This window comes from Schistocerca serialis, chromosome 2, assembly GCF_023864345.2.
Source record: "Schistocerca serialis cubense isolate TAMUIC-IGC-003099 chromosome 2, iqSchSeri2.2, whole genome shotgun sequence".
Classification (NCBI taxonomy): domain Eukaryota; kingdom Metazoa; phylum Arthropoda; class Insecta; order Orthoptera; family Acrididae; genus Schistocerca; species Schistocerca serialis.
Genome location: NC_064639.1, coordinates 838,926,097 through 838,942,790, shown reverse-complemented (window position 1 = coordinate 838,942,790; position 16,694 = coordinate 838,926,097). Strand labels below are relative to the sequence as shown.

Below are 16,694 nucleotides of genomic sequence, written 5' to 3'. Positions count from 1 at the left end.
GTCATCTTGGAGTTTTATTTAGTCAGTCTGCATCCACAAGATGTCCGGTTTTTGAAATTTTTTTTAACACATTTTTTGAAAACATTTTTTCAAAAATATTTTTTTGAACACATTTATTTGAACACTCCACTTCCACTTTCCCAAATTTGTTGATTGTAAATGTTTACAATGTGTAGTATTGACAGCTGCCACTGTGTGTTTATCATTAATCTTTTTGTTTGTGTTGTGTTTTTGTGTAGTTTGATATTTTGTGTGTGTGTGTGTGTGTGTGTGTGTGTGTGTGTAAGGGGGGGATTGGGGGGGGGGGGGGGGGAGCAACAGGGAGATTAATTTATTATTTAGTCTGGTTATGTTTTACATCTCTGTTTGTTATTGTCGTAACGGCTAGCATTATCAGTGAGTTGTTGTTTATATTGATTTGACCATATGTTATTTTCTTATTCATTGCAAGATATATACCAACACTCTGGCATTTGTCTGGTTTGTCTGTTGGTGTTTGTAAATGTGAATGGAGTGTGTTTCTTGTTCTGTAAGCAATGTGTAATCCTTTTTTCTTCAGTATATTTGCTACTGTGTGTGTTGATTTGTGTTTATATAGTAAAGTGTATCATTTCTTTTTGTTAGTCATGTCATGAGTGTTACTATTCTGTATGTTTGTGCATACTGCTGATATATACCTGTCAGGACATCAAGAATACAAATCAGTGTGTCTGGGAATGACAGGCAGAAATTTAAAAACTAGATTTAAAAAACACATAAGAATAGCTGTTATCTGTTTGCTGAACATCTGATAAAGCCTGGACATGAACCATCTAATATGGAACAGGATATGAAAATTATGAGAGTGAACAATTACAGCAGACGCCTAACATTAAAGGAAAACTTTCACATAAAATGAGCCCTTGGAATGAACAAGAAAGTAATAAATGACCACCAAATCAGTATAATCAACAACCCACTGATAACACACACACACACACACACACACACACACACACACACACACACACTCACGCACGTGCGCGCATTGAGAAGTGAAAGTGGCATGTTCAAATAAATGTGTTTGAAAATATGCTGGAAACCAGCCATCAGCCATCTGGAGTATGCGGACCAACTGAATACAACTGTGATTTATAACATCAGAAATTGAAGTAACATTAAATGGTAATTTAACATGATGAAACTTGTGCTGAAAAAGTTTTTCTGTCCTAAGAAAGCTAAAGAATAACAAGAAAAAGTATTGTATTAAAGTATTTGTAATTACTATATAATGCAATTATTAGATACATAAAACAGATATATATTATAGACCACTGAAGATGCTTAACAAATAAAAGAAGCGAAACACACATGGCACAAACAACCTACCTTTCATTTAGCTGCAAGCACAGGATACATCTTTGTGAATATAAAAGCAACTAAGGAACAATGGAAAACGTACAAAATGACAAAAATTAGTTAATTGTTATGCACTCATGCATCAGTCCTTTCCTCTCTTTCAGTTAGGTCTGGAATGGAGGGAATGTCTGACAAATATCTTCTGCCATACTTTTTATAGTATCTTGCAAAGTTTATCTTTAACTACCAATATTTTTACCAAACAAACATGTTTTGTTGTATTATCTAGTTCATATTTGCTTTTTTATGTGAAAATTTATGAATGAATGGAAACATTGTGTTTTGTCTCAATAGGTAGCTCTTGAAGCATGGTGGAAACTATTGGTTCTGTTGTTGGGTGACAGCTCAGTGCCTGATAACATGGCAGTTCCGAAGTCTTTGGCAGAACTTGTCCACAGTGCCACAGTGAGATACAAACAATCTCGAACAGAGAGTGCTACGCAGGATACAGAGGCAGTCCTGAAGAATGCTCATGGCAGGACAGTGGAGTGGCAGAGAGCAGCAGCCAGCAAAGTTGAACGGCCCATTATTTTGGTGGCTGAAAGTCTGCGGAAACATGGACACCCGTCAGTCCGGAAAAGCCTAGCTGTAGCCTGTCAGCATTTATTGGAGAACAGTGCAAGGTACAGGTGGATACAAAGATAAAGTTAAGCCCAAATTTAATAAAACAGTAGTTTAAAAGCTTCCTGATATAACAATCTCTCTGTAGATAGATTGAGTGATTGTTTGTTTCAAAAATGAATCTTTCACCCTGAAGAAGCAAAGTTTGTGCTGTTTTGAAACTTCTTGATGGATTAAGAATGTGTGCAACCCATGTTTGAGTCTCGCTCCCTTACATACGTTCAGTTGACTACATGATGGGAGGGAGGACATAACTCTATTTACACCATTATTCGGTAAACTGGAGCAGTACGTACTCTGGCACCCACTTTATATAGTGTTGCCATAGCTCTGACAGATGTTCTAAGTTCTGCCATTCTTAAGAATACTGCTTTTGTTTACTCTTATAGCAGTTCTTGGTTGTTAATGCCGAGTGCAGTAAGTATTCCAGAGGCCTAAGCATCAGATATTTCTTATGTGCTGGGTGTTTCAAAATTAATATCAGGGTGTTAAGGATTTGTAGTATTTATTACATTCACTTTGTTCTTTCATTTAATGTATTATTTATAATTGTGAGTAGAACGTAATAAACACTACAAATTATTAAAACCCTGATATTAATTTTGAAACACCCAGTATATCAGCAGAAGAAAGTGACTGCACATAAGGCAAAAGCTCTTATGATCACCATTAAGAATTACAGTTTTCATTGTCTTCATTTCTCCTTTACCCAGTATCAGGCCTGGTTGGAACGTTTATGGTACTTTTCCACTTTTTGATGTCTTTCCATTATTATTCTATTATAGCTGTTCTTCTCAAACTCGTCTTTATTGAGTCAATCCATCTAGGTCTCATTCTTGCCCTTTTGCCCTCAAACTTCGCCTCCATCATCCATTTTGGTATTCTTCCATCTCCGTTCTCTTTAAGTGTCCAAACCATTCTAACCTGTTATTCTCAATTCTCTCATTCAACTTTTCTTATCTAATTTTGTTCCTAACATCTTCATTTCTCACTTTGCCTCTCCTCATTTTCCCTATTGCATTTCTTAGGAATTTCATATCACTGACTTGGATTCTACTCTTCTCTATTCTTGGCATTGTCCAAGTCTCTGATGCATATGTCAGTATGGGTGTAAAGTATGTATTCACGTCACTTCCTTCCACTTCATTGGCACCCTCTTCCCCAAACTAAGTCCCTCACACACTGGTAAAATGCTTTGCTCTGTTGTACCCTTCTGACAATTTCTGCCTCTGTTCTAGCATTTTCCATTAACACACTTATTAGAAATTTACAGTTATCTGCAGTCTCAATACCCTGAACTATAATGTTAATTTGTCCCTTTCTATCTCTGTCTTCTCTGGTTATCACAATTGTTTTGCTTTTCTCCACACTGAACTTCATTCCATATCTCTCGATTTTTTAATTTATATCTATGAGCGAGGTTTCTACGGCTGCAGCCGCCTCTCACATCCCAATCTCCGTTGTTCACGGTCATTCCAGTCTCCTTCATTAAGACCTCTTGCCGCCATTGCTTTGTTGATGTTGTCTTTCCAGCATCTTGCAGGTCTACCGCACTTTTTTCTTTGATGTGGAGTCCATTGCCATACATGTATTGGCCATCTTGTGTCTGGCATACGCTGTAAGTGACCATACCAGAGTAGGTGCTTCCTTTCTATGTAGTCTAGGATTGTGCTTTCGACATTCATCACCTCTCTGATCCTATCATGTCTAATATGATCAAGCTTGGAATATCCACAACTCCCTCTCCAGAAATCCATCTCAACAGCCAGCAGGCAATTTTTCTGCTTCTGAGTTAGTTCCCACAACTCTGCACCATATGTTATGATACTTTCAATAATTGTGTGGTAGATGGTATGTTTTGTTCTGTGCATTATGTTTTTGTTCCAGAGATTACCATTTAGTTGTTTTATGGCTCACTTGCCCTGGCCAATTTTATTGTTTATATCATCCATACTTCTACCATTGTGCCAGAGTGTCACTCCCAGGTACCTAAAATTATGACATCCTTTAACAGTATCAGCACCGAGTTGTAAGTCATTAACAGCATTTTCTCCCACTTTCAGATATTCTGTTTTAGATATGTTTATGACAAGACCCCCATTTTTCATATTCTTCCTGTAATTTGTGGAGCATATAATTTGCACCTTCGTCATCTCCAGCTACTGACACTTGGTCGTCAGCAAAAAATTAAGTGAACAAGATCGCATCATCAATGGGAATACCCATTCCTCCGCATTTCCTTTTCCAGGATTTTAGTGTCTCCTCTAGGTAGATATTAAAGAGTGAAGGGGCAAGTGTGCCTCCCTGGCGTAATCCCTTTGTCACCTCAAACTCTTGAGATAGTTGATTTCTCACTTTTACCATTGCTGTACAACCTTGGTAGAGGTGTCTGACAGCTTTCACATAGCTCGGTGACACGCCATTATCAATTAGACTTGTCCATAGCTTGTACTGTGGAACTGTGCCATAAGCTTTCTGGTGGTCTACAAAGACAAGGTGGATCATAACGCCCTTTGGCTGTCCTTTTCTTCACTAGGTTTTTGAGGGTAAATACTCCATTAGTACAGGAGCAACCAGACCTGAATCCAGTTTGTTCTTCAGATTCAGTTATTTCTTCTTCTAGCCTCTTTTTTAGGATACGGCCATAGACTCTCGCCATGGATGGCATCACACTAATACCACGATAGTTAGCACAATTTCTCCTGTTGCCTTTCTTAAATATTGATGTAATTGTTGCCTTTTTCTTCTCTTTTTGAGCATCGTCACCTCTAAGACATTTGTCAAAACTCACTGCCAATATCTCAATGAGTTTTGATGGTGCTGCTTTAACCAGTTCAACATAAATTAATTTTAATTTAAGATGTCTTTTGTTCCTGTGCCTGCTTACTGTTGGTTCCTCACACCAAAATGCCATTTGCAAGTAGCAATAACTTCATCTCTCTTCCTCTGTGAGCTTCGTTCGTCTCTTTTCACAGTTTCAATCATCACCATTATAAATAATAATGATGACACTACACTTCCTTGTCTCAACATTGTAACATTTGTAAACCAATCAGTTCTTCAAACTTGGATCTGGGCACAGCTGAAGTTTCTGTCATACATTGCTTGAAGAATTTCAGTTGTTTGTTTTCTAACTCCCGTTCTCTGCAAGGCTTTCTATACCTTTTCTGTGGGGATGCTATTGTAAGCCTTCAGTAACTCAAGAAACATCATCACAAGGTTTTTTCCATATTCCCAATTCTTTTCCATCAACTGTCTTATACTAAAAATTGGGTCCACTGTTGACCTGTTGTGCTGAAAGCCATACTGTTCGTCTTCTTCCCGTTATCTTCTTTCCAGTATCCTTTCCATTATTTTTGTTATTTCTGATATCAATGTAATCACATGATATTTGTCAGATATTTTTCTGCCTCCCTTCTTGAATGCTGGAATTATTATTCCCTTTCCCCATTCTTTTGACACACATTTCTGAGTCCATATGCATCTTATCAATCTATATAAACCAATGCAACCCAGTAGTTCCAGCTGCCTTTATCATCTCCACACATACTTCATCTAACCCTGATGCCTTCCCTCTAGCATTTTGTCAAAGTACTCTTTCCATCCATTCCGTATTTCTGCTGGTTGTATTATTAGCTCTCCATTTTCAACTTTCACCAGTTTTCTGTAAGTGCATTGTTGTAAAGCTGCGTGACAATTGCCGATGTCAGATTTATTGTACATTATGAAACATCATGCAGCTTTATAACAAACACTGCTACTTGCCATATATTTAGCATAACTTTTCAATCCCTGAATCTCGGTATTCACATAATTGATTGATAGAATGGCTAGTACTGTGTGTTTTTGACTCTCAGTTTCTTGATTTATGTTAGACAGGAGTTTGGTGTATGCCTTACCACCACGGAAAACTACTTCATTTTGAACCTTAGACAAAGAGGCAAAGTTTGCGTGAAAATATATGTTGTGTCTTGTATTATGACTATTTACATCACAGGTCAGCTGAAACTGATTTTTATCGTCATTGACAAAACTCACTAAGAAACAAATGTGTTAGAAGTGAGTGCGAGAACTCAAAGATTCTTATAAAGGCTTGTACAAGATGTACAGTTATCTACTTTTAGACACCATTCAGAGTACTAATTTCTGGTGAATAAAAGTTTTTTTTTCTTTAGGTGCACTGCCCTAGAATATAATTCCACAATACAACAGGGAGTGAAAATATGGAAAATAAGACAACAGACTTGTCTTTAGGTCAATGCAATGAGACGTGGTTCTAAGGGCTTAACACACTGAAGTGAATTTCGTGATTGGTTTATCGAGGTGTTGACTTCATTGTAGCTTGTTATCCAGCTGGATCCCTAGGAATTTTACACAGCATGTGTCATATAGTATAAGGCCATTGATGTCTACATGTGGTCCTAACATGTAATTGTAGCTGGTCTGAAACTTTACAGTATGCATCTTTGTGAGATTAAAACTTAAGCCGGCCGAAGTGGCCGTGCGGTTAAAGGCGCTGCAGTCTGGAACCGCAAGACTGCTACGGTCGCAGGTTCGAATCCTGCCTCGGGCATGGATGTTTGTGATGTCCTTAGGTTAGTTAGGTTTAACTAGTTCTAAGTTCTAGGGGACTAATGACCTCAGCAGTTGAGTCCCATAGTGCTCAGAGCCATTTGAACCATTAAAACTTAACCTATTACCAGTGGGTCGCTTCAGCTGGCGTAGGAGTTGTGTCTGTTGTTGATGGGTTGGAACCCTTGATTAGTATGCATGTGTCATCAGCAAACATTATAGTTTTTGACTGCAGTTTAAAGTCATCAGAAGATTATTTTTGCGTGTTAGAAACTAGAGTGAGTCTAGTACTGATCCTAGTAGCATTCCACATGTTGTTGAAGTTAGTTTCAAGCCTGAGGTAGATAAAATTCCATCCATGCATGAGAGACATGATTAATGCCACAACACTTTAGTTTGCTAAGTAGACTCTTGTGATCCACATAAAGGCTTTGCCAAGGTCACAGGTTATAGCAAGAGCGTAATTTTTCTTGTTAATGCTCTGTCAACCTCCTTTATGGAAGCCGAACTGAGAGGCAGTTACCAAGTTCTGCTCTGTTAAATGAGTCAGTATTCTTTCAACTGCCACTTTCTCCAACAACTTTGAAAATTTAGGTCTGTAATTAAAGTTGGTTTGTTCATCTCCAGTTTTGTAGAAGCATGGTATTACAGCAAATGCAAGTGTGTGTGAGTGCATCTGCTCCAAGTCAAGGATTGATATGAAGATAGCTTAAGAGCAGTCCTATCAACATTAGCACCCGAGGTAAATATTCTGCTATAAACACCATTATTTCTAGCACAATTACTACTTTTTAGTGACCTGATGGATTTTATAATCTCCTTTGAGATTGTATTTTTGAAACCCTCATTAATTGGCAGTGCATGTGGTGTCTATATAAATAATTAGAGTAATTTTGATGCATATGTACGTGGTTATTCATTACTGGGTGCAGTGCTTGCCATCACTGTGCCTCTGAATTGTATTGAAAACACTGTTTCTAGCATAAGATACATTCATCCCAGGAGTTATCCATCTTTTGTCTTTGCAGCAGTTCAATTCTTTCCTTCCTTGTTTCTGGAGAAATAAGGCTCCAAGTTCTGTAGGAATGTGATCAAGAAAAGAAATAAATTTTCCATCAACACTGTTTAACATTGCTAACCCCTTCTATAAGAAACTATTGTCCGAATGGATAATGGATTGGAATCATAAGATTTTATCTTTGATAAAAGAATGGAAAATAAAACATTACTCTTACTGGAATGAAAGTTATTGAAAGTTTGCTAGTAATTAATATGTTTTCTTAGAAAGAGGTAGCATATTACAGTGAGTGTCTTTCATTGTACATCTGCACTGCTTCTTCAGTGGAAGCAATAAAAAATACTGAATTGTAACATAAATATTGTTTAGTAATAATGTAAGGATAGTAAAATACTGATATGAGAGCTTCTTTTGTAATGCTGACCACAATACAAGCTCTTTCTTCGTTTTGTACACAAAATGGTGACTTAATTGTGCATAACAAATATTTGTGTCTTGTCAGTATAATGATTCAAATTCAGTGGTATTATCGTTTGTCTTCATCTCTGAAATAGAAATTAGTGAGCAAAAGTAAATGCAATGGCAGAGATTAAAATTACCTGTGCTGTGTTTCTGATGCAGCAAGCTTACACAGTTAGGCTAAATGTGATATTTTAACAGTGGTTTGATTTAAATGCTGTAAAACCCCCACTGGGGAAAGACAGCACTGTGAAGGATAGATTTTTACTCACCACATAGAGGAGGCTTTGAGTTGCAGGCAAGCATAACGGAAAAGACTGCTGAACATATAAGCTTTGGACAAAACAAGTCCTCCTTATGAATTAGAACACAAACACACACACACACACACACACACACACACACACACACAGCCATGTGTGTGTGTGTGTGTGTGTGTGTGTTCTAATCTCCGGGTGCTGGGATCCTGGGGTGTACGGTGACAGTGGCCATGTGTGTGTGAGTTGTGCTTATGTTTGTGAATCTCTCTCTCTCTCTCTCTCTCTCTCTCTCTCTCTCTGTCTGTCTGTCTGTCTGTATCTGTGTGTGTGTGTGTGTGTGTGTGTGTGTGTGTGTGTGTGTGTTTTCCATTTCAGAAGGAAGATTTTTTTGTGCCTCTCTCTGCCTCATTGCATAAATAGCAGTGTATCCTTTTCATATTATTGTTGTTCTAATGTGGACTTTCAAATGGGGAAAGTCATTTCTGCTGGTATACTGGGCTGACACCATTCTGGTTTTACTTGCTTCTCATCATTATTAGTTTTAAAATTATTTCCTTTTAAAGCATGTCTGTGGCTGAAGGCCCCAGTCGCATTTTAATATCAAGTTTTTTTTAAATTTATAATATATTTTAATTTTTTTGAGACATGGTATTATGCTTCTTTGGTATCAGTATTTGACTGCATCTCTGGATCTACACAGAAAAATGTCTGCCATAACTGATTTATGTATCACAAGTTAAGCTGGTTCAGCAAAGAACAGTTCCATATGTGCAGTTAAACTGAATAAAGCTATGTCAATAAAAGGGAGTGATTTTTTTCAAGTGAAACTTTAGGCACGAGTATTATCATAAAGAATATAATTAAATGTACAGAAAGAAGTGACTGAATACAATTTACCCAACTATAAGATGACTGTGAAATAAGATGACCTCTTTTTTTGAAGAGGCACCTTAAGAAATTTTTATTTTTAACATATTCTGGCTAATTAGAATTACAAACTGTTTTATTGATATAAAGTATGCATTTTATCCATTTTAAACTTATGTCATTTATTGGTAGTCTACAGTTTGGTAACACAAAGAGAAATAAAGTAAACAAAAATGAACATTGATTTTTATCTTCACTTCCTTTTTTGCTAGTAGTCCATGTTAATGCTATTTTTAATTGTCTTCAACACCACCAACAGTATCACACCTGTATCATCCTCATTTGTAAGCCTGCTGCCATTTCTTCCTTCCTGGCACTATTTCCATATTATGTCATCTGAGCCATTCACAACATTGGATATGTAACAATTACTGAATCCTTTTCTTATAGCTTTTTTTAGATTCTACCCCAGGCAGTAAGTTCCCAGTAGACCAGAACAAATATTGGAAGTTTCTTCAACTTCTCCCTGGAGTGATGGCATAGTCTCCTTGAAGAAAGCACTCACTGTAAAGCTGCTGTAGGCCAACCCACAAAAAAGGTTTATTCAAACAACATCCATTACTTGAATTGTGAGTTCAAGTGACCAAGAATTATCATCAGGTCTGTGTTATTCTTTGATATCAGATCCTTAATTTCATGGATGAGATGTCCGCTGAAAGAATTCAGTACCAAAATTTTCTGCATGTTAAGCAAAGAGAGTGGTATTCTGTTCCAAACAACCTCCAACCAATCTAGTTTAAGGCCATTTGGTTAAAACAACAGTTGAGATTGTAATAACATTTGCTTATTATGACAAGTTTCGGCTTCTGTTAAGGGGCGGTAGGACGTCAAACAGCCCGACTTGGAGCAAGAGAGGCATCACAGAACATTTTAATTTCCAGTGTCTATAGTTTTACAAATAAATTCGTAAAACTTTCAGCATCACCAGGAAGGATTCAGGATCCACACTCATTGCAGTGGAAGTTCGAAAACTTAACAAAATAAATATTTTTTACGTGTGAAATTTCATAATTTTTTCACTTACTAATGGCTGCATTTTCTTCACTTTTCTTCGTAAGTTACAGAGATTCTTCGATGAATTTTGCACATCATGCATACCATACTCACAGGTGTATGAAACTCTAGAATTTATTTAATTTATGAAAAAATGAATGAACTGTTATATTTTAAACTTCATGTTTAGTAAAAACACAAATTTTATAGTTAATTACCTCAATTTTTACCACAGTTTTTAATAGATTTCAAAAATTCTTGAGTTTCATACACCTTTAAGTATGGTTTGTATGCTGTGCACAATTCATCAAAGAATCTCTCTTACTTATGAAGAAAAGTGTACCTATAGCAACAAATACTGCCATTAGTAAGTGAAAAAAATGATGAAATTTCACTTGTAAAAAAAATTATTTCGTTGTGTTTTCAAACTTTCACTGCTATGAGTGTGAATTCTGAATCCTTCCTGGTCATGCTGACAAAGTTTTATGAATTTTTTTGTAAGAGTATAGACAGTGGAAATTAAAATGTCCTGTGGTGCCTCTCCTGCTCCAAGTCAGTCCGTTTGATGTCCTACCCCTCTTAAAGCCCTCCTCAGATTTTTTGGACCCCCTATGGCTGGTGCTGGCACCTCCTCAGTTTTTCACATGATACCATGATCATATATTTTCATTGTGACAAACTGAGGAGCTGCCAGCATCAGCCATAGGGCCCCCAAAAAATCTGAGGATGACTTTAACATAAGCTGAAACCAGTCTTAATAAACTAATGTTATTGCTATCTCGACTGTTGTTTCAACCAAATTATAGCACCAGATCACTGTGCTTGACAGAAAATGTTGTCTAAATTTATGGAGCATAAGGTCATTCGTCATCCATCACATTTTGTAAGATAAGCCTTACATGCAGTTTTTCTTATTGTATGGTTTTCCTGTGAAGAATCTTATATGGCAGGAGCTTCCTTCCATCTATTAGCACCCACCAGCATTACTGTTATTCTGGTCTGTCACTGAATTGGTTTAAGAACATTTTCGACACCCTCCACGTTGACAGTAATGTTTGATGGCATATCAAAATAAACAGGTGTCCACTAGGTGTTGCCCATACGGTCTAGCAAATAGTCACAACATTTTCTCAGATTGATTATATGATAATGATATGCAAATAAATGATATGATTATAATAGAGGGAAACATTCCACATATGTCTGCTTGTGTCTGTATATGTGTGGATGGATATGTGTGTGTGTGCGAGTGTATACCCGTCCTTTTTTCCCCCTAGGGTAAGTCTTTCCGCTCCCGGGATTGGAATGACTCCTTACCCTCTCCCTTAAAACCCATTTCCTTTCGTCTTTCCCTCACCTTCCCTCTTTCCTGATGAGGCAACAGTTTGTTGCGAAAGCTTGAATTTTGTGTGTATGTTTGTGTTTGTTTGTGTGTCTGTCGACCTGCCAGCACTTTCATTTGATATGCAAATAGTTTTTCATCAAACATCGGAGAAAGTAGCATTGTTCTGCATCATAATAGAAGCCCAGCTCTCTTCATGATATTCATTCACATGTGAGTACTTGCTTTGAATTACATGATGTGTGCAGTTGGAAGATTGCTTTTTAACTCCAGCTTCTTCATACGGATAATTTTGTGACTAGTTGGGAAGTCTTCAGTGTTTTTCTCACACATGCTGATCAACCTACTGCTCAAATTCATGAAAAATTTCCTGGCTCAGTCCTCTGAAAGTTTGGTGTGTAGAACTGGCATGCTTGAATTTATTCTCCATCTGACACCACCTATTAACATTAGCTTGTTTGACACCAAATTTTCTTCCAGCTGTAAAGTTGTCTGTGGTATCTACTTCATGAATTAACATTGTACAGTGCATGTGAACAAATTGTGGTCACGATCTCATGGAGACATGTTTCTCAACAGTCATGGCTGTGAGTTGAATCCATTATCCTTTGCTGTAATTTACAGTTCTTACAGAGCTGGCCATATAAGCAAACTGAATGGCAGCAGTACATTGTCCTCTCTGGCTCCTTACAGCTGAATCCGTTTTGGGATAACACTGTAGAGAACCATGAAAATCATCAGTGCTGCAGAGTAATAGCAACCTTAGAACCCTTGTTGAAGCTCATGATTCAAGTATTCTGTGCGAACATATTTTCGTTCGCATTAATTTGTCTTCTGCAGAAACGTATACTGTTGTTGAGTATTTGTCCAATTTTAATGTCCTTTCAATTCCAACTACAACTGGGTTCAAGTAAACTGTGATTTAACCAAGGTAGATCTCCATATAAAGCCAAGATATATGCTGTACATTCCCATGGTTGGTACCAGCACGAAATTTGCTTCTCACTTGCCATAAATTGACCTATTACACAATGTAAAAATGTTGACCTCAGGAATAGTGGTTTAATCTGTGAATGTCATTTTACATTTGCATTTTTAAACAAATTAGGGAAAAACCTTGTCAGATAAATACAGTATGTGTCATTGCAGATTGTTTTTAATTTGATGAGCACAAATAACTTTTTATTTTAATGTTTTATAATTCATTGAATGGCATGAGGCTGAGAGTCCATGTGTTATCTCTTTGCTCCACCAATCGGCCCTGGGAAAGCTGTAAACAGAGTCTTCAGTTTCATGTCATATATGACTGATATTTAATGTTTGGAAAAAATTCTACATGGAATATGGATTTACAGATGAAATTATCATCTTACATAGTACAGTTGAGAGGATTAGACAAGTATGGTTTCATACATGATGTAGTGGATAGAATTTTTGCAGATATGCACATGATTATACAGGATTACATAGACTAGGCTATACATAGAGAAGCAACTTTAGGATGGATCAAGGCCAGGAAATTATGAAGTCTTACAGTGCAGGGGACTGAATTATCAAGGTAAATTTAAATATGTTCTGTCATTATTGATCTGGAGTCTCAAAGTATTATTTTATAAAATCTGGAATTTTACCTTGAGCCAAGTCACTCAAGGGGTAGTCTTGTTTGCTTCAGGACCTGGCATATGAAGTGACCCTCAGTGGTGATGCCAGGTCCAATAAAAGCCATCCAGGGCATCAGATTGCAGCAACATGTATAACAGTTGTATAACATATACCAGAAGACATTTAACGTAATTATCCTCCTGGATTTCAGATCATACACCAGAAAATTTAATTTTGCGCTCGCAATTGAAGAAGACAGGGGTTCACAGGTTTCACAAGCATCATTATTGTGACCTTACAAATTGAAATCATGAGGATTCAGGAGGGAGCAGACTAATCATCGTGATACTTACCATCAGCTTGTATGTTTTTAAATTCTCACCCAAGTTCATCTGATGCCCTGACAGGGATGTCATCATTCTAACCACAGGCCATTAGCAGTTCCATACTCCATTCATAACAGCCTACAAGTACATTCATAAAGTGTCTTTGCAGTTTGTCATGTACACTGCTGCATTCACACAGTGCATCATCTGTCCCACCCATTTGAACACCAATAATACAGTTTATCAGTATCTGATTGTTGACCCTGCAGCAGAGATATTTGTAGTTTCGTTATACTTTTCCAAGTGCTAGTATGAAATGTTCATACCAGTTCTACTTGATGCTGCCAAAATTTGTGTTCATGAGGACAACAGCCGTCTCACTCATTCTGATCAGTCAATGACACATTTGTGTGTATTTTCAGTCATTGAATACATTTTCAGAATACAACGTATTTGAGATCACAGCCTCCAAATCACACAAAAATCAGGCTGCATGTACAACTATCCAACTGTAATACAAAGTATCATTATAATAACTTACAATCAAACTAAATTAGTAAACAGTACATCCAATTATCCAGAATTATACCTTTCTGACACTCTTGCTTGTCAGTTTCATGAAAGGATCATTGTACTTGCTGAGTGTAGGCATTCACAGCATGCATTTACATACCTGTAAGTACTTGTACCAAGTCTTATCATGTGAAAGACATGCACCAGGACTCAGCAATATTGACATCTTGTAACGAGTATTAAACTGATTAACCCATAATTACCACAGGCAAGAAATTTAATTAGATATACCTAAACACAAGCTAATGTGCAGGAGTTGCAGTGTTCAAAATTGAGCCAGTTGCTTTCTAAAACATGCATTTCTGATGAGCTTATTTCTCTTGGCTTATCCCTTTTCTGTGAACATGAACAACATTAAAAAAACCTAGATGCTAAAATGTTACCACTCGCTGAGTCAGAAACAGGATGTGATTTTTTTCCAGCAACTGCAAATCATTTACTATCATCAAAGAAGTTCTTACTTCACAACACCCAGGAAACCACATATACATGTATAATTCCAGTAACTGCTTCCTCTTAATTGGAAAAATTCTTTCTGATTATTGTAGATACATACCAGCCATTACTCACACCAGAGTGAGGTATCTCCTACAGAGGATTTATTTTCTCCAGAGATCTTATTGTCAGTCTGACTTTTTCTGTGTTCTACCTTATCTGTAAGGATGACAATATCTTCTCCTCCCAAATGGTTTCATTCGTAGGCAATTTTGGGTAGTGGATTCATCCATAAATTATCCTCAGATTTATTTTAGAGTAGCTCTCATGATATGGAAATGCCGTGTGATTAGGGCCTACCGTCTGGTAGATCGTTCGCCTGGTGCTAGTCTTTCGAGTTGACGCCACTTCGTCGACTTGCATGTCGATGGTGATGAAATGATGATGATAAGGACAACACAACACCCAGTCGCTGAGTGGAGAAAATCTCCGACCCAGCCAGGAATTGAACCCGGGCCATTAAGTATGACATTCCGTTGCACTGACCATTCAGCTACCAAGGACGGACAGCTCTCTTGAGGAGCTGTTAGTAGAAATGTGTGGTAAACTGTTCACGATTTCTTCAAATGGTGCAAGATAGTTCAGCCTTGCTAAAAAAGATCAAGTGCTTGAAAGCTAGTCTGAGTGCTGTTTTCTGTTATATGTTTTTGTGCTCCATGCATTGTGCACTATAGGTGAGTGGTTGCCTTTCCCAAATTTTACATATTTCCCTCCTTAATACCACTGGACCAGTACTTTACAAGAAAAGCATATTCATAATATTCTTAACTATCACAATATTCTGCTGCCTTAGTTGCCCAAAGAACAGTATCACTTTGGATGTCCCACTAACAAATCTGATCCACTGTATGTCAGACCATGAGTGTGGCATTCCATCTGAAAGGGTGTATAAATACAACTGGATGTATGCTATGCTTATTAGGTAACAATATCTGGAATTGCCTCTGTCGTATTAGTGTTGACATTAATTATTGGTGCAGCCACTATGCCATATATTTGTTTGATGGGAACTTGAACTGCTGGCTCCTATTGCAGCTGCTATGTTCTATTGTAACTTCTTTTTCTCTCTCTCTCTCTCTCTCTCTGACATGTCAGCAATGATCTTTTTAATTGATTTTTATCTCTTCTTTTATCTGTTCCAAGATGGTGATCTAGTCACCCATACCTGTTTCTTTCATTTTGTTTTCAGTTCGTACTTTATATGACTTTTCAGTTGTTCATTAGTTTTTACTTCTCATTCAATAAGTTTATTATTTTGCCAGTTAATTTGTCCTTCTCCAAAGTCCATTTAGATAAATCATAAACCATTTGGTGTCTATGTGCACCAAACTGCTTCTTTAAAAGTCTTTGTTGCTCAGCCGAACTATTATTTACTAGAACTGATAATTTGTTGACAGTTTTTGCTACATCTGTCTGTGCGTTGGTAATTTCAGAAACTTGACCTGATATTGTAGTTTGCACTGATGAACTTTGCCTACCTGCATTACTACGATAGTCTTTGAGTCAAAAGAGCTATTTTCTTGAACATTTTCACCGTCTGTTCGATAAGTTGGTTATTTGAACCAATGATTCTTCTGCTTCCACATCATGCTCAACATAACTTAATTCAGTTACATCGTCATTTGCTGCTTACAAATCTTTACCATGCTCATCAATAATAAATCAAGTAAAAATCTTACTTCCCTCTGTGGTAGAGTTGCCTTATTTATGTACTCACTCAGTTATTTTTTGTCACACACTCCCAACCCTCTCCCCCACCCTCCCATCTTTTAACCTGCTATCACTTTTCACTCTATCTTTCTGTCGTCACTGAACTGAAGCTGATGACACGTTGCGTACCTATGTAATGCATTTGACCTCCTGCTGTCTCTGAGACAGTTTCCTTCATTATTGCCAACCTTCAGCCTCTCAACAGGTGGGTCCATCTTGACTAGTAGTCTGAATGCCCTGCCCCAACATTACTGTTCAGTCTTTTTTCAACCAGGTCCTCACTCACCTCTGAGGAAGGAACTTTTAATATTGAAATCCAGGATTACTGTTATCTACATTAAAGTGCGAACAGAACAAGGAATTATATCTCCTAATGGTAAGTGCTAGCCAATCGTTTG

The 16,694-nt window shown here is 37.3% G+C and overlaps 1 protein-coding gene across 2 annotated transcripts in view; it reads left to right on the top strand.

Annotated features, from left to right (window-relative positions):
* The window catches only part of LOC126458107 (TELO2-interacting protein 1 homolog), a 141,818-nt gene that overhangs the window by 58,051 nt on the left and 67,073 nt on the right, over positions 1 to 16,694 (top strand). For both annotated transcript variants that reach the window (XM_050094935.1, XM_050094936.1), the window contains exon 6: positions 1,693 to 2,021. In XM_050094935.1, coding sequence (XP_049950892.1) covers positions 1,693 to 2,021 — 329 coding nt within the window. The remainder of the gene's footprint in view (positions 1 to 1,692; positions 2,022 to 16,694) is intronic.